The following is a 26,030-nucleotide window of genomic DNA, read 5'->3' on the forward strand; positions in this document are numbered from 1 at the left end:
AGACACTGTGCTAAATGCTTTACATGCGCCTCTTCACTTGATCCTGTGAGCTGGGTATGGTTTATCATCCCGTGTTATTGCTGAGGAACCATCACTGACTTGGTCAAGGCTACATGGCGTTAAAGGAAAGCATCCGTATCCTGATATCACAGAGGAAGAAATGACCCAAAACTGGCTTAAATCCTACCGTTGGGCCATGGTAGCCTTGAGAGGAACCAGTTGGGTTTAACTCCAGCCTCTTTGTCTTCTCTAACAGACTGGTCTGTATTTAAAATACCACGCCAGTGGTGCGGGACAGCCAGCTTCTCCAGCTGTAGCACGGTCTTTGACGGGGGTAACCTAGAGGGGGCGGTCTTTGGCTTCTTCCCGTACCTGTACAGGGGCCGTGAGTAAATACATTCCTCATTCCAGGTAAGGGAATGAGAAATGACCCAAGGGAAGCCCCCCCAGCCATCTCAGAATCTTTTCTTTTCTTGCAGAAGGTGGAAGTACCGATGATGCTGAGGCTCCTCAGGGAGCAAAGAATGTTTATGATCCAGACCATCGCTCAGTACAAGTTTGTCTATCAGGTCCTCATCCAGTTTCTCCAAAACTCCAGACTCATTTAACCCCCGCATCCCCGACGGCAGTTCCCAGAAGAGGGGCCCAGCTCCATCTCGCGGATGGGGAGGCACCTCCAGACATCTGTTTCCCAGCAGGGCGCAGATGGCCGGAGCAGGCAGAGGCCATGGACTCCCTGAAGGCGGGAGCCAAGATCACTCACAAACATCGTGTACTATTTTATATGAGATAATTTATTTTTTCCTCCTTCGGGATAACTTGTGAATCATCCTATGGCAGTTTTCACAATAATATAGTTCTTTTCATTTGAACCACATTTTGACTGATCTGCAGTGTAAATAGGGCTGTATGGAGGGAGGGTTGCCTCGTGCATCCTTTGGGGGGCAGAGGCAGAAGGGAACACATCTCTGGTGAGGTTGCAGCCAGATTTGTGACCAACCCTGAAATTCATCAGCCTTATTGCTCATATCCAAATCAAAGATGGCAAGAAAATGAGTACATCCTAAAATATAAAGCGCTAAGACCCTATTTCTAAAGGGGAAAAACAACACCATTCTCTTATATTGGGGCTTCCTGTGGCTTGATGGGGGCTTTCCAGGTGGCTCTAGTGGTAGAGAACCCGCCTGCCAAGGCAGGAGACGGAAGAGACACACGGGTTTGATCCCTGGGTGGGGAAGATCCCCTGGAGGAGGGCATGGCAACCCACTCTAGTATTCTCGCCTAGGAGAATCCCATGGACAGAGGAGCCTGGCAGGCTATAGTCCATGGGGTCACAAAGAGTCAGACATGCTGAGTGACCAAACTACAACACCGTTGTTCCCTGGTCACCGTCCTGAACTTCATAGGTTAGTACACAATAAAGCATGTTCCGGGTGCTTTCCCTCTTGCTGACTTTAGGGAATTCTTCTGTCATCTGGCTTTTCTTGGTACAACTTTTCAGTTGTGGCTTTGGTCTTAAAATTGACCTTTGTGGGTATTCCATGATGTATTCCTCCACTGCTTTTTTTTCCCCCTCTTGAGCTGTAAATACATGGAAAGAATGGCATCCAACCCACCAGAAGGAGTGCGCATTTGTGATTTCCAGTCACCACACAACAGTAGACAGGTGTGGAAGCTGATTCCCGATGGGCTTCTTTTGAGTATAAATCAACTTGGTTTCATACCTGGCCAGCTATGAAAAACTCAGTTTCACACCTGAGTCTGTATTTGGACTCAAGAGTATCTGGCGAGGGAGGGTCTCTTCCCTTCTCCTCCAAGGACTGAAGACTCAGTCAGGAGTAGAGCTTCTAACTGAGCCCCCTAGGGTCTGGAATTCTGCTGAATGATCTGAGAAAGGAAAACCACTGGGATGACATGTATTTTCAGTGGATCAGAGCTCATAGCTCTCACGAGGAGATGCTCAGAACACGGATCATCAGCAGGCAGAGAGGAACTTGTTTCCTTTCCTTAGAGACTTTCCATCCTTGGGATACTCTGCCGTTGATGTTTTAACGGTTGGTCTGCAGTTACTGGCTTATTGTTTGATTAACCACATCGGTATTCCTCTTTCCTCTCTCAGCCCCCGCATGGGCACTGTTGATGTCTCATGTGGGCAGCGAGTAGATGTGCAGTCTCTGAGCCCATCACTCTGGACCTCCTTTCAACTCACCCACTGTTGCCACTTGGTGCCAAGGGAATATTCCTGAACGCACAAAATGTAGAGAAGAAGTAGGTTTGGTATCCAACTTCCTAGCCAGAGTTTATATTGAAACCCAAAGGAAAACATTTAAAAGTGATTCCCCGTATTTTGTTTTTAAAAACAAATGCTTTTGGTCCTTGAGCCCGTTTTGCATTCCTTTTTGCATCTCCAGTAAATGCCAACCTATCTCCTGTTAAATTAGCAGCAGCCATTTAAAGTCCTTTCAGCGGCATCTGCATCATAATTGCCCAGAGATGCTTTATATCTGGGAAGCAAGCCAAGGAATAAACCTTGAAGCAAAGTGTATTAAATTAGTTATCTAGTTAGGGCTTTTGGAATGAGTTCCTGACGACATATCAAGTCTGAAGCTGGGGCTGCCGGGGTCTGTTGCTGCAGTGGGGAGAAAATAAAAAATGGAGGGGGGAAAAAAAAGACTCTATGTCACCACAAGGCCGCCCAACACTTTCAGGCCTCTGGGTTTGCAGCTTTCCTGGTTGAAATGTCTTGTTTCTTTCATCCGTCTCATTTGGATGCGCTGACCCAGGGTTTCTGCTTGTTTGCTGTGGTCCCTGGACCAGGGGGAGCTGAGTTTGATGTCTTCATCCTTGAGCTAGGCTGAGGCTGCCAGCAAAGCCAGACCATGTCCTGCTGTGCTTTACTGGAATCCTGAGGCTCTAAGGAGACACCACCTTTTGGCTGTATTTATCTTTAGACCCATCTCTTTCTCTGGATGGGAAGCAGATAAGGATTTGGTGGCTTTATGCAGGGATGCCAATCGCTGGTCCCTTTATAGGCAAGGAATTGAGTTCCTCCCCTCAGCTGGAGAGAACAGTAAGGTCAGGGACATCTCCACGTGGACTGCTTTGAGTAATAAACTTCAGAGAATTTTACATTTGTGGTCCTAGATTGAGAAGCACGACTATTTTTTTGACTGTTGTTAGTCATCTGCCTCCAAGTCCCTTGGTCCTCTGGCACCTTCCTCCATCGGCCTGGATAGAGGGTCCTTGTGGGCTCTGCTGGGTGGGGTCCTGTGGCTTATCCATTGGCTGCCCAGGACACATTTAACCTTTATCCTGCCTACACTCAGCTCTTTCTATAAACACTGATGGCTACAGTAAGTCAGCACTCTGATCCAGCTGCCGACCTTTCTTATCCTTTTCCAGGTTGACTCCTGTGAAATTTCCAGGATTTGGACCATTTTTTAAATTTACAATGACAGAAAATTCACTTGGATCAACCTAATACGTATAGTTTGTTTCTTCCCCTTGATTAGTGTGGATCCCAATGCGCCATATGTCTTTTCTCAAGAGCTAATGAACATGAAAGCGTGTACGCTGGCTTCTTTCTGTGGACCTGTGGCCTTGCCTCAGCGACCCTTGCCTCACTTGGTGAGTGGGCTGTCTCCTGGGGCTTGGAGGCACACTTTGCAGAGATATCAGTGCACTTTGGATTCTCGTAAGCAGGGCTGGCCATCAGGCACATGTCTGGGGGTTTTCAGCTGTTGTTCTTTCTTCATGTATAGTCCATATTAGCTGCCCTCAGCCCAGTGGTTATGGAACATAATCTGTGGGCCCAAAGGTGTCCAGAGTGACAAAGCGAAATGTGCTTTCAAATCTCTTCCCCACTTCCAGTCGTGTGTATGATGGAGAAAGTGGGTAGAGTTATTGATTTTTTGGGGGGGCGGGGAGGAATCTGTCAATCAATTGAGGTCAAGGGGTGGGTAAGCACAGGGGCCTTCTAATATGTTTGCCAGGGAGCTTAGATTCAAGGAATGGGGATTGAGTCACAGGCATATCAGTGTTAATTTACTCTTCATTCCTCTTTCATGTTGGGAATAACTGTCAGCATCCTAGAGTAAGAAACTTCCAGAAGCACCAAGTAATTCCTGTTGGGCTGTTAAGGTGGCTCTTTGTGGGAATTCAGTTTCCTCATGTTTTACCAAAGATTCTTCTGTAACTGTGTTTTGTTTTATGGCCTATGGATTTTATCAGGCATTTATCATGCTCTTATTTAGCCATTTCTTTTTGTGAGCAAAGTAACAATTCATCTAGCACTGCTTTCCAATGGAGAAGGGTGGGGTTTTCATGGAGACTGCACAAAATTTCCATTGGTCTAGAACTTTATGGGTGACAGACTAGTTGGCCCTATAGGGTTGAAATAGTCTTAGTGGCCCTACCGGGTGGGATCTCCAGGACGTTAAGATTATGTTTGACACTTCTGAGCTCTGAGCAAGGTAGCAGAGTGGTCCTTCTCTGCCTCAGCTTCTAAGACATTTGGGGGCAGAAGACCTTACTGTTGAAAGGAGCAGCAACATTCCTGGGAGAAATGGGCAGATGTATTCAATCAATTTCTGCCAACTCATATGTATTACCCTGAAAATTGCTGTTCTCAGGGTCCTGAGAAACTCAACGACCTGCTTGCCCAATACTCAACCTTTATCCTGCCTGCTCTGAGCTTTTGAATTTCCATTAGAAACTCAGATGGGTAGGTGTTTTTACCAGCTCACTGCTTTACTTATTTTTTCCAGCTTCTTATAGCTGCATCTTCTTTCTCAAGGCCAGACTAAAAAGTTCTCTATTCAAACGGCCATGAGGCTGGCATTGAATATCTGGCATCCAATCGATGTCACAAGACTGCATAATTTATTGTTGTTTGTGCTGTAAAAGGGAGGATGCGCATCAGTTCCTATTGTTCAGCTTCAGTCAGCCTTCCCATTTTAAAAATAAATTCAAGGACATTTTAAGACAGGAGGGCATGAGCCGATGGGCAAGCCTGACCATGATATGAGCGTCTGTCTAGAAAGTGTCCGTTCCCTCTGCCATGCTTCGGGCCATCAAGACCATTCTTTCCCCAAAACACCAGGAGCTTGCCCAGAGAAGAGCTGTAAATGGGGGGAGGAAGAGGAAGGCTTTTTAGATCAGCTTTGGAGTTGCTATCAAAACGTTCTGGACTCACAAAGAACTTTTTGAACTCAGGGGTGTCTCTCCTACTCTGTCCTTCTCTGCAAGGTCAGAGGGGTGGAAGTGAGGCAGCACTCCTAGGCAAGACCTCACTGCAGTGGGAAGATCGGTTCCACCCTCGCTGGTCGTTTTAAACTGTGTCCTTGCTGTTGTGGGAGAGCTTGACGAACGTTCTGGGTTCCGATGCCTGCCTCGATCCACTGCTCAGCAAGACCCCTCCCTTTGCTTGCTAGTGGCCCTCCCTTTGCTGGCAGCCTTTTCAGCAGAATGTTTTGCTCATCCACATGGCTCCGGAGTTAGCCATCGCAGCTCCTGGGCGTCTTGACTGTGTCTCTCCTGGGGGCCCCCGGGTGGCTGCAGAGTGGAGCACCCCCTTCCCAGCATGCCGTTTTTGTAATCAGGGCATGAGAACCAGGAAGATGTCAATACATAACGGCAGTTCCCTGGCTCACTTGAGAGCACAGGTGGGAATACTTTCTGATGTCACCCTCTCCTTTCTAAGAGCACCCCGCGTGCCGATCTTTCCTTTTCTCATTTACTTTTATGGAGCAGCTCTCGACAGCAACACCTTTTCCTTCCTTACCTTCCTGGTGCAACCCTTACAAAACAGTTGAATCTAGTCATAGGGAATCACTCTATAAAATCTCTCAAAATTATAAAATTAGGAAATCTAATTATCTTAACATGCTTCTATAGTTTCACAAAGTAAAATCTGGCATTTACATGGTTTCAAGGAATAGAATCTAGCAAATGGAAGTAACCAGAATGAAAATAGCCAGGTACTGTCAGCAGCCAGGAAGCTGACCTTCCACCCTCTCTTTCCCCTTGGTGATTGACACTATCGTTCAGGACTAGAAAGGAATGAAAGAAAAGCTGGATGCGATGATCAGTCCTGTTTGAACAAAGATTGCAGCAGTCTCTCAGGCTTATTTTGAGGTGACCTTCTATGGATCCCCAGTGGCTGCCTTTGGCATAATGATACGCATGTGGTCAGATCGTCTCCAGCCCCTTCCTGCAGACCGTGTTCCTTTCATCATGGCCTCTACACAGCCTAGCCCGTCTGGTGAAACGGGTGAAGCTCTGGGCTCTTTGCAGACTTTTTACAAGCTGCAAGGCTGTCTAGGGAGGGGCAGGATTGCTATTCATCCAGTCTGTGATGGGACCTTTCTTCCCAACCTCCTCCTCAAGGGAAACAGAGAGGCCACCTTACCTGACAGAGGTCTTGGGGACAAGCCTGGAAACATTGGATTGGGGTCTTTCTGTGCCTTGGGGTGGAACTGTTTTGCTAACAGCTCAGGAATCCTGCTCTGAGTTGAGCTCGGCTGGCTCTCAGAGCAGAGGTGCCTGGTAGTCTCAGCATTTCTCAGGGGCCGCCCACCTCCCTGAATTGCAGTGTTAGCTAATAAATACCTTCAGCTTGGAACTGAGAGCTGTAATTCAGAGCCATTTTCTGCCCCCAATGTGAACATTGTAAAATGTTACTGCAACTTCCTTTGACTGAACTTTCTTGCCAGTTTGGAATCTTTAAAATCTATCAAACTTACCCTTTCACAAGTAAGGTTACTCTTCATCAGAGATGATTTCCTGTGTATGTCCTTTGTTCCTTCAATAGTCAACTGACTTGCTTGAGGATATATATGTAAATGGGATAAAAAAGGGTTTACATATGCAGATGACTATTAAATATGTAACCTTATATAACCTGTGTTACATCAAGTAACATGCTAATCTGTTTCACTGGACTATAATTGTGCTACTTAATTCAGTATTTTGAAGTTTTCCTTGGTCTCTGTCTTTAATATGTTGTCAATTGTTATATCATTCAAGCCAGTTGACATTTAATAGGCCTCATTTCAGATATACAGACAAGTCCCTAATGTAGAAACCGGTCTGTTCTTAAGGTTCTTGAGTCAGTCCACGGAAGCCTTCTGACATCCAGCACCACTGAACTGCAGGGCTCTCAGCCGCACGTGGCTGGCTGGCATGGGCTGACCTGGACATGTAACCGCCTCTCGAGTTACTGCTGTGAGACATGCATTCCAGAGTGGGGACTTGGGATCCTGAGAACACATTCTTCTCCCCGAGGTGTCCACTTGCTACCGTGCAAGATGGAAGTCCAGTCTCATTACAACAAGCTAGTTGTAAGGAGAGGGGGAGGTGGAGACGTTTATAGGATATTCCCTGAGTTGGGGAGTGATTAATATTCACATGTCAACTTTACTTTTATAGACTCTCTCTCGATGATATTAAAAGCCTTAAATAAATCTATGCATGCTCTTCTATGTGCTTTTTTTATATCAGTAAATAAGCTTATGCTTGCCAGTTTTATACGCAGTTATGAAGTGTATGAAACTGACTTTTGACAGTATTTTTGCACTGTTTCTTACCTGTTTTTATAAAGTCTTTAGATATTGGTCCTGGTTGTGTATTGTTTTATGTTCTCACTGCCCTTGTCATTGCTGTAAAATGTTTCATATGTGCCTTTACAAATGTGAGATCTTTATTCTAACCTTTTTTGTAAAAGATATCTATTGACTTCCAAATGCAATAAACTTTTTTTTTTTTTTTCAGAGAAAACAGTTGAATCTTTTCTGTACTCTGTATGTTTTGCCTTAGTTGAAAGCATCTGCTTACTTTTAGGATTATTTTCATAGGCAAATGTGCCTGGGAAAAACCTGCTTTTTAACTTCTTTAAAGCCCATTTATTTCTACCCACTTTTCATTCCTGTATAACACGCTGAAGAATTAGTTTGAAATTTCCCAAAGTCATCATTGTTAGAACAAAACGTGAAAGGGGTAATTGCTAAGTAAATGGAGTGTGAAGAGCCTAGAAATGGGGCTTTCTCACTGCTAGTGATAACCCTTATTAAATGCCAAGAATGTGCTGCCCCACCCCACTGCCATTTATTCAGATCCCAATCTGTCGGAGAAAAGACAGGCAGAGGCTGCCATAGAAAACCCAGATTCTTGGTTTTGTCTTTCAAGTTTATTAACAGCATGACTCTTCTCTTTAAAAAATGGCTTCCCAGGTGGCGCAGTGGTAAATAATCTGCCTGCCATGCAGGAGACACAAGAGATGATGCAGGAGACACAAAAGACGTGGATTCGATCCCTGGGTCGGGAAGATGCCCTGGAGGAGGGCATGGCTACCCACTCCAGTATTCTTGCCTGGAGAATCCCATGGACAGAGGTCCAGGGGTCGCAAAGAGTCAGACATGACTGAGCAGGGCAGAGCACAGCCCTGGCCCGTATTTTCAGCCAACTGATCAACTGCCATAGAGTCTCACAGGGAGCCCCTAGTGATGTGGGTGGACACTTCATGTCTCTTCATTGAGTAACAGGGCACTATAACCACTTCAGCGACTAACCCACTTTTGAACCCTATCACTGTACAAGGAGTCACTCACCCACAGAGGCATCCCGTCTTGTTTCACGTCATGAAGATGGGAGGCACCATAAGCCACACGGGGTGACAGGAGACCCAAGCAAACTTCACTAAACACACGGGTCTCTGCATAGAAGCTGACCGTGGCAACAAGACAATGATACGTCTTCAAAAGAAAAATGACACTGTGTTTGAAAAGAAAAGCTGAGAGGAGATCCTCAGAGCCTCAGCTCCCCTCCTCTCACAAACACCCCCAAAATGACAACTGTCTGGAGCACCACCACTGATGAGCAAGCTGGAACCCAGCAGCAAAGATCTGCAACTAAAGACACGAGAGAAGGAACCGCCAACGGAAGGAGCAGCAGGGGCAGATCATCAAGCGCCACACTCCCTGGGTCCCAGGGTGACCCACAGACTGCAAAGTAACTCGAGTGCAGTGCTTCTCCCACAGGAGTGAGGGGTCTGAGCCCCCCACCTCCCGCCTGGGGGTCCTGCACTAGGAGGATAAGCCCCCAGAGCACTTGGCTTTGAAGGCCCATGGGGCTTAATTTCAGCAGCCCCACACAGGACTGGGGGAAACAGAGACTTCACTCTTTTTTTTAAATTTTATTTTATTTTTAAACCTCAAACACTGTATTAGTTTTGCCAAACATCAAAACGAATCCGCCACAGGTAGGATGGTGTGGGGAGGGAGGAGGGAGGAGGGTTCAGCATGGGGAGCACATGTATACCTGAGACTTCACTCTTAAAGGGTGCACGCAAAACCTCTCACACTTCGGGACCCAGCAAAAAGCAGCTATTTGACAGGAGCCTGGGCGACACTTAGCTGCAGGTCTTGAGAGGCAGGGATGGCCATGGCTTATCCTGCAGATATAGACACTGGCGGCAGCCATACTGAGGGGCATTCTACCACATGGACATTGGGGCAGGTTCCATAGTGGGATCCTCCCTCCAGCTCATTAGTGCCAAAACTGGGCCCCACCCAACAGCCTGTAGGGGCCAGCGCTGGGCTGCCTTGGGCCAACCAGCTAACTGGGGAAGTGACCCAGCCTCATTCATTAGTACACAGGCTGCCTAGAAGCTTCCTGAGCCCACAGCCACCTCTCGACACACCTTTAGACCGGGCCCTGCCCACCAGGAGTCCAGCACCCACCTCCATCCGCCAGCAGACAGGCCCCAGCCCTGCTCTAGCCTCCAGACCAGCCTTCCTCACCAGGGGGCAGATACCACACCAAAGAAAACCACAGTCTTGCAGTGGATTGAGTTCACCCAAAAGAGAGACCAGACCCTCCCCTGGAATCAGCCGGTCCCTGACACTGCCCACTAGCAGGGCAGCACAAGCTTTCAGACACGCAGACCCCACCCAACCGTGGCAGTAACCGGTCTCCAGTGAGTCTCCAGTAACCAGACCCAGGAACTGGGTCTCCCCCGGCCCTGGCAGCAATCCAGCAACAGCGCTGGGGTCTCCGAGCCCCGTAACCAAACTCCAGGACCCAGCTCTGCCTACCGGTACCCCAGCACTAAGTCCAGGGCCTGGCGTCACCCACCAGGGGCCAGGCCGCAGCCCTGGCGGCTTCTGGGCCCTGACTGCCCACCAGTGAGCCAGCACCAGCCCAAGGCCCACGAGGGTTCCACGGCCAGCTGCCTCAGGACCAGGCCCCACTAACCAGCAGCATCCATACAAGGCGGGATGACACCTGACCAGACTAGGGGCCAAACTTAGCAGACCACCCACATAGCCCCCCAAAAGAAGGATACATGCAGCCCTCTTAGGGGGAACTCCTAGAGCATACAGCTTGGGCAACGAGAGGGGGAGTGTTCTGCTGGGAATCAGAGGACGTCTCCTACAGAGGGCCACTTCTCCAAGGTTGAGAAACGTAACTAAGCTACCATACACATAAAATATAAACAGCAATTCAGACAAAATGAGGTGGCAGAGGAAGATGTTCCAGACAAAGGAACCAGACAAAGACGCCAGAAGAACTAAGTGAAGTGGAGATAGGCAATCCACCAGAGAAAGCGTTCAGAGTAATGACTGCAAAGAACTCGGGAGAAGAATGGGTGCACAGAGCAAGAAGTTACAAGTTTTTAACAAAAAATTAGAGAAGAAAGAAAACCAGAAATGAAGAATACAATAACTGAAATGAAAAATACACTGGTTGTTCAGTCACTAAGTCTCGTCTGACTCTTTGTGACTCCATGGACTGCAGCATACCAGGCTTCCCTGTCCTTCACAATCTCCTGGAGTTTGCTCAAACTCATGATGTCCGTTGCATCAATGATGCCATCCAACCAGCTCATCTGCTGTCGTCCTCCTCTCTTCCTGCCCTGCATCTTTCCCAGCATCAGGGTCTTTTTCCAATGAGTCGGCTCTTAGCAGCGGGTGGCCAAAGTATTGAAGCTTCAGCTTCAGCATTAGTCTTTCCAATGAATATTCACAGTTGATTTCCTTTGGGATTGACTGGTTTGATCTCCTTGCTGTCCAAGGGACTTGCAAGAGTCTTCTCTAGCACCACAGCTCACAAGCATCAATTTTTCAGAGCTCAGCCTTCTTTATGGTCCAGCTCTCACATCCGTACATGACTACTGGAAAAACCATAGCTTTGACTAGATGGACTTTGGTCCATCTAGTGATGTCTCTGATGTTCCCCCAACCAACAGAGGGGGCTTCCTTCGTTACTCAGATGGTAGAGAATCTGCCTGAAATGTGGGAGACGTGGGCTCGGTCTCTTGATCGGGAAGGTCCCCTGGTGGAGGGAATGGCAACCCGTTCCAGTATTCTTGCCTGGAGAATTCCACAGAGGAGCCTGGTGGGCTACAGTCCATGGGGTGGCAAAGAATCGAACATGACTAAGCGACTTTTACTTTCATCCAACAGAGGAAAACACAAACTTCAAATACGATTATGTTTTTTATTCTCTTTCATCATTCATGTTTGTTCAGAACATTACAGTAGTCGTGAAGGGAAAAATAACTACAGCTTTAAATCTTCGGACACAATCTGTCTGAAATATAATATATGAAACCATGCCATTATCTCTTAGGGGGAAAAAAAAAAAAGCTTTCAAAAATGCATTTGATATTTTAGGTCAAAGATTAAGATCAATGTCCAAGTAAGCCATGTGTAAGGTTTAAGTGCAAGTCACGTTTTCATTCGGTGAGTTTACAGAAATGCTGGCATGACGTGAATGATTTGAAATAGGCAAATCCTTGAAGGTTTCTGCACTAGGATTTAAATAAAAACGAAAATGTCGGCATAGTTTCAGTGGCTTTCAATTTCCTGTTTGATTTCAGAAATGTACGGATGGTCTTTGCCATGAGCTACTTCCATGATGGCGATGGCCTAGGAGAGAGAGGAACAGGTTTAGAGTCTGAAGCCAGCCCTCCGTCCCTCCCCTAGGCTGACTTTCATTCAGGCTAGACTTCTCTGCTTGAAGGTGCAGGGTACTAAGTGGCTTTCAGAACCTGTGTTCTCCTCCAGTCTGGCTTTTTTTTTTTTTAAAAAAAAGAAAAAAGACAAGATGGTCTCATATCTAGTCACCCAGTTTCTATTGCTGAGGAAAACATTCTTCAGTAGCTGACGAAATGATAGAGAAATGATTTAGGGACAAACCTTTCTGATTTTAGTGTACATCACTAATGCGTAAGACATGACTAAATCATTTTTCCCTTTCGAAAAGTGTATGCTTACATCTTTTTATGTATTCTTTAAAAACCTAAAAATAGGCATGAGCTTCACATGAGGAATCCAGAGAAAATATATTTAATAAGGTTTCTTTCAAATGAGAGTGTGTGTGGCTCCATCCTTCCTAGCTGTGTGACCTTGGGCAATTTACTTAACTACTCTGTGCCTCAGTTTCCTCATCTGTAAAATAAAACAGGGGCAATACCTCCCTCTCAGAGTTGTTGATATACATCAAGTATTTAGAACAGTGTCTGGCATATACAAATTACATATATAATGTAATCCATAATAATTTATCTTGCTCTTCTGTGTTCAAAAGTATTATTCACAGAGAGAAAAACTTAAATTATTCCCATTCCCTCAAACAGGGAATTTCTGATGGCTTGCAACTGTTGACCCGCCTTCCTTTCTGTTACTATTCTCTTCCTAGATGTCAAACCAGCAGGAGTGCAAGCCTTCAGGAATCACGTGACTTAAATGTCTCTCCTCTCCCCCTGCATTCACCTCAGGACTCATGTTCCTTCCTCAGATCTACTCTATCCTTCAGGGATCTGCAATCAGTTTACTTACTCTGCAACTGAGACCTAACTGCTTAATGTTCCTCCAACCTCGCTGAGGCAATAAACGTCGTCTTAGAAAAACCAGTTCTGTGGTTCAAAACGGGAATATTTGATCTTTAACTCCCACGTCCAGGCTGGGTCGGCCCTGGCACTTCCTTCCACCGTGTGGGACCATATTCCATCTTCCTGTGTAGTGTACTGGGGAGGTTTGGGGAATCGGGAGGGTTTGGCGTCCAGGCCTAGTCCACAACCCCGACTTTTACAAAGGTGTTTCTCTTAGTGGCACAAAGAGACTGTCCCAAAGGTTATAGTTGATCAACTTTTGGCTTCTCCGTAAATAACGACTGTCCCAACGATTGTATTTCATCAGCTATTGACATCCATAGAAACAGCAGTGAAAAGCGGTACTCAGGATGGCCACTGTGCTTCTGTAAGATACGGGGCCCGGCCCGGCGCTCTCACCCACTGGGCAGAGGGCAGCTGGCAAACACTGCACCCAGGGTCTTGGTTCTCCCTGTGTGTTAGTCCCAGTGTGAGTGGGCAGACTTGAAGTTTTCAACCCAGAAAGACCCCAGTTTGAATAAGAACCTCACCAGGTACCCTCAACAAATCATTTAACCTGCTTGAATCTCAATTTATTCACTGGGAAAGCCTATCTCATTTTTTTTTTTTTCGGGAATTAAAAGAAAAGGACCACATGAAGGTCCTGGCATGTAACCGTACTCAATGAACACTGTCGATGGTTATTAAGTTCATTTTAAAAACTACAAAAGCATTAATTCTCACACTGAGGGCCTCTCCAGGCCCAAATGCCTTGACTTCACCACAACTGGGCATCATGAATCTATAAACCCCAAAGAGCAGAAATTTGGAGAATTCCTTCACCACAGTCTTCTGACCTATCCTTGGCCTTTTTTTGTTTTTTTTTTTTTTCCCCTTTTTATCTGTTATAGTGGATCAGAAAAGACATTTTAATAATGCTGGCCTCTTAGCATGGTCATATTTAGCACTTCCATGGCTTCCCAGGGGACAGAGGCAGTACCCCCTTCACAGCTGTGAGCCTGCAGCCACAATGTGGACGTACCTTTCTCAACAGGAGCGTCAGGATGCAAACTTGCCAAAGGCACAATTACTTGGTCCCCTGCCGCCTGCAAACCCACCTTTGCCCACTCCTATGGCCAGAGGGTGGCCCAGGGCTGGTCATTCTCTGTGGCTCTATCAGTCACCCGCGTCCCGCAGGAAGGGAAGTGCAAGGCACTGGGCAGCCCAGTTGCATCACACACGCACCTTCTTCAGGGCTCTCTCCCCAGCAGCTTTGTTCTCCAGGCCCATGTACAGTCTTCCTAGCTTCAGCCACATGGAGGCCACGTTGAGGGAGTACAGAGGGTAGTGCTTACTGGAAAAAGAGAAGACAACAGGCCACCTTGTCACAGCTTCCGAGGGTCCACAGGCCAGACACAGTGAGCCTGTGGCTGCCCAGCTGATGGGCGCCCTGTCCACAGCAACCAGGCTCCTCCAGACCCTGGCAGGGGCAGGGTGGAAGACATGGACGGTTCAACCCTGCCTACTCATTGTGGATGCACTTCCTTTTAGGCAGTCTGTGTGCTTCTGAAAAACCACATAAAATCCACAGGGGAGATCCTACCTAAAGACACGAATAAACATAAAATTCAATCCTAGCCTCAGATTTTTGTTTTAGGTGCACCTGCTGCAGGCATTGGGGAAAACGTCTTTTAAAATAAATCCCTGGGACTTCCTTGATGGTCCAGTGGTTAGGAATCTACTTTCCAACACATGGGACGCAGGTTTGATCCCTGGTCGGGGAAGTTAACATCCCGCAAGTCTTGGGGCAACTAAGCTTGTGTGCCTCAACTAGAGAACCCACATGCCACAACTAGAGAAAGCTTGCACACCGCAATGAAGACCCAGCACAGCAAAAAAAAAAAAAAAAAAGGTAAATTCCCTCTTTATGAATATCCCCTCACGTTAAAAAGACAGTATCCTTAAAGATACACACACACCAGTGAATCAAGACCTCAGCTTGCTGGCACACTCTATGATTATCATTTGGTTTAGCAAAATTATAAGCTCTCTAAAGTCATACTTCCTACTTCTTTTCTCCATTGCCCAAGAGAGGGCTTTGTATACAGGAGGTCTTCTCTTTCTGGTTTCAACTGAAGGCTGACTGATAGGCCTGCCTAGGAAAGAGCCATCTCCCTATGAACAGAGCCTAGGAGGCTTTTGGGGGTGGGGAGGTAGGAGCTGGAGGTGTTTATTTACAGGCTCGTCTGTTCTACCTGCAGTGTCCTCAAAGTCCATAGATACATTCAAGCTGTATTCCCAGGCATGTGGAATCCCTGGGGATCCCCACAGTACCAAATTCTTCCCTGGTAGCTCAGCTGGTAAAGAATATGCCTGCAATGCAGGAGACCCTGGTTGGATTCCTGAGTTGGGAAGATCCCCTGGAGAAGGGATAGGCTACCCACTCCAGGATTCTTGGACTTCCCTGGTGACTCAGTCAGTAAATAATCCACCTGCAATATGGGAGACCTGGCTTTGATCCCTAGATTGGGAAGATCCCCTGGAGAAGGGATAGGCTACCCACTCCAGGATTCTTGGACTTCCCTGGTGACTCAGTCAGTAAATAATCCACCTGCAATGTGGGAGACCTGGCTTTGATCCCTAGATTGGGAAGATCCCCTGGAGAAGGGACTGGCAACCCACTCCAGTATTCTTGCCTAGAGCATTTCATAGACAGAGGAGCCTGGTGGGCTGCAGTCCATGGGGTTGCAGAGAGTCAGACACAACTGAGCCACTAAGCACGGTACAGTGACCCAGGGAAGGCAGGGCTGGGCCTCCCCAGAGGGCCTCCCTAAAGCTAATAGAGGGTGGAGCATGGCAAGCCCTGCTGGGAGAGCAACCACAAGGCCAAGATTCATGCAAGTTCTCTCTCCCCCTACAGATCTCAAGGGGGAAAGTGTGCATGGACTTCCTCACCCATCTTAGGAAGGACAGGCTGTGAGATTATCCCCATAGGATCAAATTCTGTTTCCAGGAGCAGATTTTAAGAGCTGGCTGCCCCGTGGGCTCCCCCTGCTGGCTTATCATGGCACTGTGGGGTAAGTGGAGGGCCAACTGGGCAGTGGAGATTGCGATTAGACAGAGTTATAGCCCTGATCTTAGAACCTCAAGGAGTACTGAGGGCTAAGCAAAAGCACCAGGGCGCCTCTGACACACAGAGATTTCAGGTGTGATGCCAAGAGACTCGAAGCCGACTGGTCTTGAAGAGACTCTGTGAAGTTTAACATAAATGTGCTTAACAAGCACCCCAGTGATCTGATCTAGGTCAGCCCGGCCCTGAAGCAGCTAGTCAGAGCTGCCTCCTGTCACCCACCTTAAGGTTTACTAACCCTCTCGACAGGAAACCTTCCCATGATTAACATTCATTATTACTACAGGTTAAAATCCAACTTACTTTAATCAAATCTATGGGAGAATATGAAATAACTGCAACCAGCAGTCCCAGAGTTTCCTCATTTGCAAACTGAGTGAGTGAGTGAAAGTCACTCAGTTGTGTCTGACTCTTTGCGACCCCATGGACTGTATAGCCCTCCAGGCTTCTCTGTCTTTGGGATTCTCTAGGCAACAATAGTAGAGTGGGTTGCCATGCCCTCCTCCAGGGGATCTTCCCAACCTACAGGTCGAACCCAATTCTCCTGCATTGCAGGTGGATTCTTTACCATCTGAGCCACCAGAGAAGCTGGTGCAAACTGAGGCTGCACTTTAAAAAAGCAAAAGAAGGAGATGGAGAATAAAAAAGCATTTCTGAGGCCACTGCTAACCAATTACTCAGTGCCATTTAACTTAAAAGGCACAGCAAGGAGGAGAAACCAGCCGGTGGCTTTTTCACACTGGTCTGAATTAACTCCAATGAACAGAGCATCCTGGACGGGTCCTAGGAGGGATCCTGCCCCAGCCTTCTCCCTACCCGGTGTCACCTCAACCTGCCTCCCTGGGTGTCTCTTCCGGGAGGTGGAGGACACAGGCTGGGCCCAGGGGAAGCACCCTGAGCCTGCACCTGCAGATGTCCTGGAGAGGAGAGAAAGCTGCTCCCGACCCGCTGCAACATGGGAGCGTATAGACAGAACGGCCAAGGGACGCGTTCCAAACCACCCAACTCTACTCTGAGCTACGCTGATGGGACGGGCCAGTGCAATCACCTGTAGGGCTGGATGATCTTCTGTCCGTAGCGCAGGGCTCCCTCCCAGTCCTGCATGTACAAGCAGACGCCCATGGCCTGGTACATCATGTGAAGCATATACACGTTACTGTCCTCGAACACGCAGCTCATCTTCTCCTGGCTGAGCTCGCAGATCTCCAGCAGCTCACTAGGGGGTGCTGTGGAGTCAAGGACCCGACAGGCCTGGCAGTTCGCGAGGAGGCTTCCCAAGGGCTGGCGGCGGGGGGCGGGCGCGGAGCAGCGGAAATGGGGCCAGGAGTTACTGTTTGGTCCACTCCACCCCCAGCTACACTCTCTGAAAAAGTAAATTACAGAAAGCCAAGCAAGTGAAAGGACTCATATATTTTTCTGGAAGGAAAAAAAACCTAGGAAAAACATAAGACCTCAGCTGTTAAACACAACTAAAGAATTTTAGCCACAGGGAACACAGCCTTCCTTCAGCTGTGAACAATGTTGATTAGAATAAAAAAAAAAAAAATCTTCAAAAAAATCTAAATCCTCACCCAAGCTGGGAACTTTTGCTAAAGCTCTTAAGGAAACGTTCTCCAACATGGGAAAGTTCTTTCTTACGCTCAGGAAAAAAAAAAAAGTGACTTTAATTTCCTTTCACTGGTTTTCCTTCTTCAGTACAAATCTAACCCAAGAAAACGCTAAAATATAGTGGTTAAAAATATGGATTGTGCTGGCAAACCTGGGGCAAAACCCTGCCCTGCTGAACAGCATGCCCTGGGCAAATGACCTGCTACCTATAAGCCTGTTTCCACCTGTTACACAGCAAAACCCTCAGTAAGGTGCCTTGCCCAAAGGAAGATACCCAATCAGTGAGGGTCTTCAAGGAACTGTTCTCCACTTTTAGAAAATAAAAGCCTTCCACCAGGATGAGCTCCTGAGCAAACTAGTCCAACAAAGAGAAATAAGATAAAGGCAACATTGTGAAACACTGGCGTAGCTGACTACAGGTCGTGGATGGCCAGGAAGTCTTCACCTGGCCATCCTTGGATAGGAAACGTCCTGCCTTCAATAACTCAGAAACCCACCCTTCTCCTGCTTCTGGTGCCCAGCTTGCCAACGCCCCCTGTAAGACCGGGAAGGCTGCAAAGGATATATTTGTAGTGCTTGGCTCGCCGGAACTCCTCAATGACATTGCGTGCGTATCTGACCATGTCGCGGATGGTTTCTGCCTTTGGGGGGTCGTTGAGCTTCCGGATTTCCACCTTGGCCTTATCCTGAGGGAAATGGCCACAGGTTACTTCCCACGGAAACCATACTGATGGGCAAATCTCTCAAACAGCACATTTTCCCACACAGAGGTACAGGCTTGCCCCTTCTAAGGTTACAAAAGAATGAAAGGGAATCAGGCAGCGGGTCTCAGGAAAGTTCAATATCCATTACCTACTCATAGAAAGACAAAACTATTCATTTTTGAGGTGCTCCCACACCTGCCTTGATATGTCTGCTGTGGGCAAATATGTCTGTTCACACATCTGTGAAGTCAAGGGAATAGAATAAGGAGGGGAGGCACTGACAAGATAACCTGGGTGATGTCTGAGAAAATTCTGTGGAGTCTGGTGAAGAGGTGGGAAAGCTGGAGAATGCTATCCACCTCCTTGTGGGTGGACCTCGCTGCCCATCTTTCTCCCTCCCTTCTCTTTGGAGCATCCATTTCTTTTAAAGAAATAGCAATTTGGCGAATCCTTCTCTTATTTGTACAATGTGGTGGAAATGTTTTCATCAGCTCTGAGAATCAAGTTGGAACAGAGACCTGGTCTGACTGGATGCCCTGGGCTGTGCCAGTAAAGCAGGTTTAAGGGCTCAAAAACACGAGGAGGAGACACCCGACTCAGGCAGGGGTGCTCGCCTGGCAGAAAGGCCCCGAGAGAGAGTCGAGTCAGCATCTGTGCTGGGACAAGGTGCTGACCTTGTCTTTGGTGGTACACTCCTGGCATTCACAGGTGAAGAAATAAGAATCTCTTAACCGGTCATTCCTATCTTCCGTTGGGTACAGGAGGTCAATGTAGCTGGTAAAAACCTAAAGTGAAAAAGTGAAAGCATTCGTTGCTCAGTCATGTCTGGACTCTTTGTGACCCCAAGAACTGCTGCCTTACCAGGCACCCCTGTCCATGGAATTCTCCAGGCAAGAACACTGGAGTGGGTTGCCATTTCCTTCTCCAGGACCCAGGGATCGAATCCCGGTCTCCTGCATTGCAGGCAGATTCTTTACCATCTGAGACACCAGAGAAGCCCAATAAAAACCTAAGGGGATCTGAAAAGTTGTTTGCCACAGGCCAGCTCACGCCGCGCCCTCCCGTTTGGCTCTGCAAACACTCCTGACGGTGACTGTGAGGAGGGCCGCAGCTCAGCACAGCCTTCACCCTAACACGCTGAACTCCTTCAACTGGCACCGCTAGTGTTCTCCACCTCCTCTTACAGAATCAAAGGGTCCCTAAAGTGGTAAGTTGGAGGATTCAGAGCAGCCCTGCCTCCATCTCCCGCAGAGAGCAAGCTGGGCTCTGGCCCAGCAGTGGATGCCCTTGTCTCGGGTACAGAAGCAAAGGCCACCATCAGCAAAGAGTCTGCTCGGCCTTGGGACGGGTCCTGCGCTGTCTCCGCTTGGCCTTTGTTAGGGGTCTTTTATCTCACAAGCTGGGATGGCTCACATGCACTGCTGCGTGGGTGGAGGGGAAGCATGAACGTGCATATGTGGAGACACACACACACACACACACACACACATTTCCCTTTATCCTGCCATCAGCTGGCGATGGAGCAGGAGGTCAGATCAGCAGGCTGGGACAGGTCAGTGCAGGAGGGCACAGCTCCTAGGCCACCAGCCTGCTGCTGCCTTACCCAGCCAGGCCGGAAAACCTGGAAAAGTCGTACCTTTGGGCTCATCAAGTCCTCCTGTCCTTGCTTTTTCCTAGCAGTCTCTATAACTGAGTCCTGGAGCATATGGAGGAGGCCGGCATTTAACTGCTCATCATCCACTCACTGGGACGGCACTGGCAGCTCGTCCCACACCATCAGGCAGACGTCTAACAGAACAGATGGGTGTCCCAGAGCCGTCACCGTGCCAGTCACCTCGGGCGCTGGCAGGCAGGCCGGGGCGGGGGACCCACACGGGCTGGGTGCTCACAGGTGCCCTGAGCTCTCCCCAGCCCGGAGGGCAGAAACGGAGACCCCTGGCTCATCAGACGCCCCAGCAAATGGCTTCCTTCCCTTTGAAGGGCAGGTCACCGCAAAGCAGCAACTTCCCCTGCAAAGGCGGAGGGTGAATTTTTGATGGGTTACAGCAGGAGGGCAAAACCACAGGAAGGAGGCCTGTCCTGCCCAGTGGCCAGAGCCCACCTCAGTGCTTCAAAATGACTGATGGGCACAGGGTGCAACAGACAGAAGGGCCCAGAAGAGGGCGACAGAGGCCGCTCAGCATCACGGCTCGTGGTCCAGACACAGCCAGGGCAGGTGACAACGTGCTCCAGGCAGTCCACGAGCCAGGGGCCCAGGGACTTAGGTTCTGGCTGACGGGCGTTGGCTGTTTTAACAAGAGGCGCTAGGGCAGCCTCCACAAGACATTCAGAAACTGAGACACCCTGATCCACAACAGGGTGCCCCCTGCAAGATGCATTTCCCACAGGACGGCAAGTCTGATCTGTACATGGGACCTGGGGTCCCAGTTCAGCTGTGGCTTATTGAACACCACCCAGAGAAATGGAGGCTTTGATCATTTTGCCACACTATTCATATTGAAAAGATTCTAAATATCCAGACATATAACTTACAAAAATAGCAGTAGCGTTAGTCGCTCAGTCACGTCCCATCTCTTTGTGGCCCCATGGACTGTAGCCCAGTCAGGCTCCTTGGTCCATGGAATTCTCCAGGCAAGAATACTGGAGTGGGTAGCCATTGCCTTCTCCAGGGGATCTTCCCAACCCAGATTATTTAAAATGAAATGTATTTAAAGTGATTACATTGCCTAAAAATTCAAGTGTCTTGCTATGGACATCAGGATTTAAGAACGTATAGCATACATCTGGTCCGGGCTGGTCAGCGTTCTCAAGGGGAGACACCTGACATGGTGGTCATGGAACCACATGGCATGGGACAAGAGAAGGGAATCGCTGAGCAGGCTCCCCCCCTACCCCCAGGCTGGGGAGCGAAGCTCGTGGTGGCCCTGGCCACAGACTGCCTCTCCCCACCCCATCTGAATTCCACCCCCAGGAAGGGAGCTGTCCCAAGGGCAGATGTGCAGCGGATGTGATGTGAACGCACCATGTGTCATCTGGAGCTGTAACTCGTTAGCTACTGCTGGGTTGCTTTGCTCTTTGCAGGGAAGAAAAACAGGCCAAAATTCACGAATCAAAAGTAAACTCCATTATTTGGAAATGGGAACTCAGAGCCTCTACGATTTCATCATGGTCATTTTGGCAGTCTCGTTTCTCTATAAATCTCTGTAAATCTCTGTGAGGAACTTTATTCGAATTTAATCTTCCTTTTTTTTTTTTTTTTCTTGGCCACAGCTTCCCAGGTGGTGCTAGTGGTAAAGAACCCACCTGCCAATGCAGGAGATGTAAGAGCCATCTGGGTTCAATCTCTGGGTGGGGAAGATCCCTTGGAGAAGGGCATGGCAACCGACTCCAGTATTCTTGGTAGAGAATGCCATGGACAGAGGAGCCTGGCGGGCTACAGTCCATGGAATTGCAAAGAGTCAGACAAAACTGAGCGACTAACACTTTCACAGATGGACATGGGGAGCACCCAACGGGAGCAGAAAGTGTGGACTCCATGCCACAGGTCTGATCCTGAACCCGGAGGACCCGAGGACGGTACCCACCGCCACAGCCACCCTCAGCCACATACTCACCTCCTCTCCTGGGTGGATTTCCTGCACCGCTCTGACTTCGGCCAGGGTCCCCTTGTAGGTCACAATGACATTGGGGCAACAACTATGATTCATCAGTGCAACACTGTCAATCAGAAGAGAAAACCCAACATTCTCAGGAAGGCAGATGGACTGTTCAGGTAACTCCTTGGCCACTTACTTGCTAAGTTATGGAAACTGCATCTTTGCAGGACATTAAAAACAACAACAACAACAAAAAAAACAACTAAGAGCTGGCCATCAGAGTCTAAGAGGTTGTTCTGCATGCATTTTATAACAAGATCTAACATCTTAAATTGGAACAATACTGAAAAGTGAAATCTGCAATGCCAAACAGTGATATCTAAGCCAAAAACCAAGCAAAAAAAACCCCCACATAATAAAGAGTGACAACAACAAATGCCTTCCTGTTAGATGCAGGACTCAAAACTCAACACCCCCAGTGAACTGCTCCTCCACCGGACACTGTGCAAGACAAACAGGCTGTCGTTGCCAAGCAGGTTTTATATCAGAGGCTGATTTCTAACATGCTGTCTTCAGATGTTGAGAAATCGCCACCGTGGGAGACGCCGGCTTCCCAAGTGAGGGTGTGGGATCCCCCGAGAGACCTAGAGGGGCCCGTCTGACTCTCTGCAACCTCCATCTCCTCATCCGGAAAACTGGGCCATTGGTCGCTCCTGCTGCTCGCGGGTCGCTTTACAAGGGACGGTGGGAACAGACAGTCGCCTACGCGAGGGCTTTGAGCTTCTGGTTATATCAAGGTCAAAGTTCTGAGAACAGAAATTTCTAAACTACAGGGGAAGAGTGCTTGATCTCTGAAAACGCTGCCTTTGAAATCACAATGTTGATATGATTCTCAGCAAAAGGAATTCCCCCCCTCCCCAATTAAAACTGGAAACTGGGACTCAGAGGGGCACTCAGATCCACGTGCACAGTGGCTCTGGGGGCCGGGGTCACCTGCCTGAACCCTCCACGACCAGAACCCGCTCTCCTGTTTGCTCCGTGAAGATAAAAAAAAAACCAAGAGGTTGGAAATGGTGCAGAAGAACCGCCCCAGGTTTCTGTGTCTGGGGAAGCCCCTGCTAGAAGTCTCGGTGAAGGGTGTGGCTGGCCTGGGGCCGGACATGCAGGGGCTTCCTGTCTTGTCTGCGGGAAGGGTCATCTCCACCCTCCTTCCTGGCCCACCTGGCTCCCTGGCAAGTCATGCACAGGGAATCAGGCCCTAGGAAATAAACAAATGCCCCAGACACTGTTCTCAACACTTTGTTGTTGATGTTTCAGTCGCTCAGTCGTGTCTGACTCTTTGCGACCCCATGGACTGCAGCCTACCAGGCTCCTCTGCCCATGGGATTTCCCAGGCAAGAATACTGGAGTGGGTTGCCCTTTCCTTTTCCAGGGGATTTTTCTGACCCAGGGATCAAACTCCTACATTGGCAGGTGGATTCTTTACCTCTGAGCCACCAGGGAAGAAGTATTAAGTAACCAAGCTCAAAATAGACCGCTGGCTATCTTTCTCACGAAGGCAGGGGAACTGCCCGAAGGCAGAAGACCTGACCTAACTCATGTTCTGGGTGCCGTGTTCTCATGGCAGCTGCTGGAGTGAAGCCTCACACGCCACCACGCTGAGCCTGGCTTTCACTCTTTCAGATACAAGAGCAGACATTCTAGGGTTCATTTCAGGGCTGAAGTAGTCAACGCAAGCCATCTAAAGGGGTCTAGTCACCTTTCGCTGTTCTCCTTCCTTTTCTCAAGGGCAAAAGTCCCAAAGAACCTATCCTGAAACCATTTCTTCCCTCACTGTCGGAATTCTAAATGCAGACAATTTTGGCCTTAGAAACAGTAATATGAAGGGAATACACTGTTTGTTTCTCTGGTTCAAGAAAGCCTGTGTAGCTTCTCAAGAGACATGCCCCTAACAGAGTTTTCTCCTTTGGACCCATATGATGCACGGAGCTGGGCATGACAGACATGTAGACTTCCTGTGCCATCCATGGCCAATGCATGGGTGTTAAGGGTTTCCTGCAACTGCTCCAACCTAGGGGCAGAGGTGCCTGTAGCTTATATTAAGCGACATCACTCTAGACCAAACTAATCTCCAGCGTGGATGGACTCAGACAGGGGGTGCTGGAAGGGCTCCTTTGCTCCATCTGTGAAGCCAGGGCTTGATGTTTGGGACTGATGTATTAGGAGACTACCCTGTCCATTAAACAGACAACAGCAAAGCCATGCTTGGCAGAGCTATAACATTCAAGTCAGAGCTGTAACGATCTCCACTGGTCAACTGACTGGCCTTTCTTGAATTACTTGTATATTCCTGAGGTTAAAAAAAAACCTATAGGTCTTTGAAATTTATCCCTAGTTTACTACTTTAGCATACTGTCCCTCCAAAATGTGCTATTTCTATACTAGTATATTTCAAAAAAGGACAGATAGGGAAGAAGCTTATATAGTCTCTACATATGTCTACAGTCAATTCCCAGCAATTAATGTTTTCCTTTGAGTGAAAGAAACCCAAAGATTTCCAGAACTACAGCTATGCAAAAAAGCAAATTTCTCAGCAGGGCCTGGGTTGTTCCTTCTATGCGCACTCTGAAATATTCTTTAATAACAGCTCTCTACCTAGCAGGACTTAACAAGCAACTGTTCTCTTAACTACTACCTTCAGATCCTTAAATGCAGGGGAAATATTTTGAAATCTGGCAGAATTAAAAAGGGGATTTAATTCACTCAGAGTCTCATGTCTGCCACATGCAGCTAAGGAGGTTATTGGAAATTTAAAAAAAAAAATTCAGTATTAAATAAGTAAAAAGGAAAGAGATGAAGTCACACTCGGCCTACTCAGGAAATATTGCTGATCCCAAATGAGAAAGTTCTTCATCTTCGATTGTGAAGCCATTACAGTTAACCTGCAGGGAGAAAGGGGAGAGAGAGAAAGGGAAAAAAATGAGCTAAAGCTTCTTTCTGGATAGAAATCACCTCTTTAGCTGGGAAGATGTTTGGTTTAGTGATTGGAACACCTTTCTTTTGAACAAGGTATCCTACGTTCAGACACTACTTATCAATCGGTCTCACGCGTAAACAGATACAAGCTGAACTGTCAAGTCTGACGGTTCACCTGCCCATGGTGGCTGAAGGTCACAAAGCACCACTAAGGCTCCAAGGACTCAAGTCTGCAGAGCTGCATGGGAGTCAGGACATCTGCACTCTAACCCGTTATGCCCCAGGTCAGGTGTGCGATCTTAAACCCATCACTGTGTCCCTTCTGTGCTCAGTCTTCTTCTGCTAAAAAAAGAAGCCACTTAATCTGGCACCTCGCTCATAAGGTGAGGTGGTACATCTGACAGGCTTTACGCAGCTAATCTAACTGCTGTCCATCCCCTTGAGAAGCAGGGGGACCAAGACCCTGAAGCCAGGGTGCTGCGAATGTCCCTTCCTGCCTCAGACACATCAAGCACTGACCACCTGCTCATCTGTGGCAAGAAGTATTACCCTGAAAATCACCAAGGGTAGCTCTCCGCATCCTAGAAGTCAAGCTTAGAGCTGGCGGGCTGAAGATGAAGACTATACATCTCCAATTTTAGGCTATTCCATAAACTCACTCTTTGCACATTCACCGAGGAAATCTTATATGCTGGGCGCTCTGCAAAGAAGGAAGACCAGGCCAAATCTGCACCCTCCAGGAACACCCAGGCCACAGGGAGACAACTCGGTGAGGGTTTTTCATTTGGACCTACAACTTCACAGCTGGAAAGGAACTCTGTCCCTTCACTTCTCAGACGATGAAACTAAGGTCAGAGAAGGGCAATGACTCGACCAAAGCCAGCAGCAAAGGCTGAGAGCCCGGCCTCCTCCTGTGCTGCTAAGAGGCTGTCTGTGAAGCGTGCATGCTGAACGATTCCACCCCGTGAGCTGCAATCAGGCTCTTCCCCACCAGGCACACAGCACGGCTGTGCTTCAGGCCAAGGGAGGAGCTTTTTGAAACACTACTTTGCTAAGCACTTAGTCCAGGCTAGGCACTGGGCTGGCTGCTGCACATTGACCCTCCCTTAAATCTACAATACTACCCCATTTTACAGATGGGGAAA

The 26,030-nt window shown here is 48.2% G+C and overlaps 2 protein-coding genes across 14 annotated transcripts in view; one reads left to right on the forward strand and one right to left on the reverse strand.

Moving 5' to 3' along the window:
- PTPN14 (protein tyrosine phosphatase non-receptor type 14) overlaps positions 1–877 on the forward strand; it is a 190,255-nt gene extending 189,378 nt beyond the window's left edge. For all 12 annotated transcript variants that reach the window (XM_055582980.1, XM_055582975.1, XM_055582978.1 and 9 more), the window contains one exon: positions 480–877. In XM_055582980.1, the coding sequence (XP_055438955.1) occupies positions 480–608 (129 nt within the window). In that variant the 3' untranslated portion in view covers positions 609–877. The remainder of the gene's footprint in view (positions 1–479) is intronic.
- Positions 878–11,482: 10,605 nt separating this feature from the next.
- The window catches only part of SMYD2 (SET and MYND domain containing 2), a 52,957-nt gene continuing 38,409 nt past the window's right edge, over positions 11,483–26,030 (reverse strand). Inside the window, exons 6-12 of one of the 2 annotated variants that reach the window (XM_055582986.1) lie at positions 24,784–24,851; positions 21,928–22,030; positions 18,988–19,098; positions 18,175–18,295; positions 17,050–17,224; positions 14,117–14,225; positions 11,483–11,927 (exon numbers count right to left, since the gene is read on the reverse strand). In XM_055582986.1, the coding sequence (XP_055438961.1) occupies positions 11,847–11,927; positions 14,117–14,225; positions 17,050–17,224; positions 18,175–18,295; positions 18,988–19,098; positions 21,928–22,030; positions 24,784–24,851 (768 nt within the window). In that variant the 3' untranslated portion in view covers positions 11,483–11,846. The remainder of the gene's footprint in view (positions 11,928–14,116; positions 14,226–17,049; positions 17,225–18,174; positions 18,296–18,987; positions 19,099–21,927; positions 22,031–24,783; positions 24,852–26,030) is intronic. The other variant, XM_055582987.1, reaches the window with a different exon arrangement.

This window comes from Bubalus kerabau, chromosome 5 (genome assembly GCF_029407905.1).
Source record: "Bubalus kerabau isolate K-KA32 ecotype Philippines breed swamp buffalo chromosome 5, PCC_UOA_SB_1v2, whole genome shotgun sequence".
NCBI lineage: Eukaryota > Metazoa > Chordata > Mammalia > Artiodactyla > Bovidae > Bubalus > Bubalus kerabau.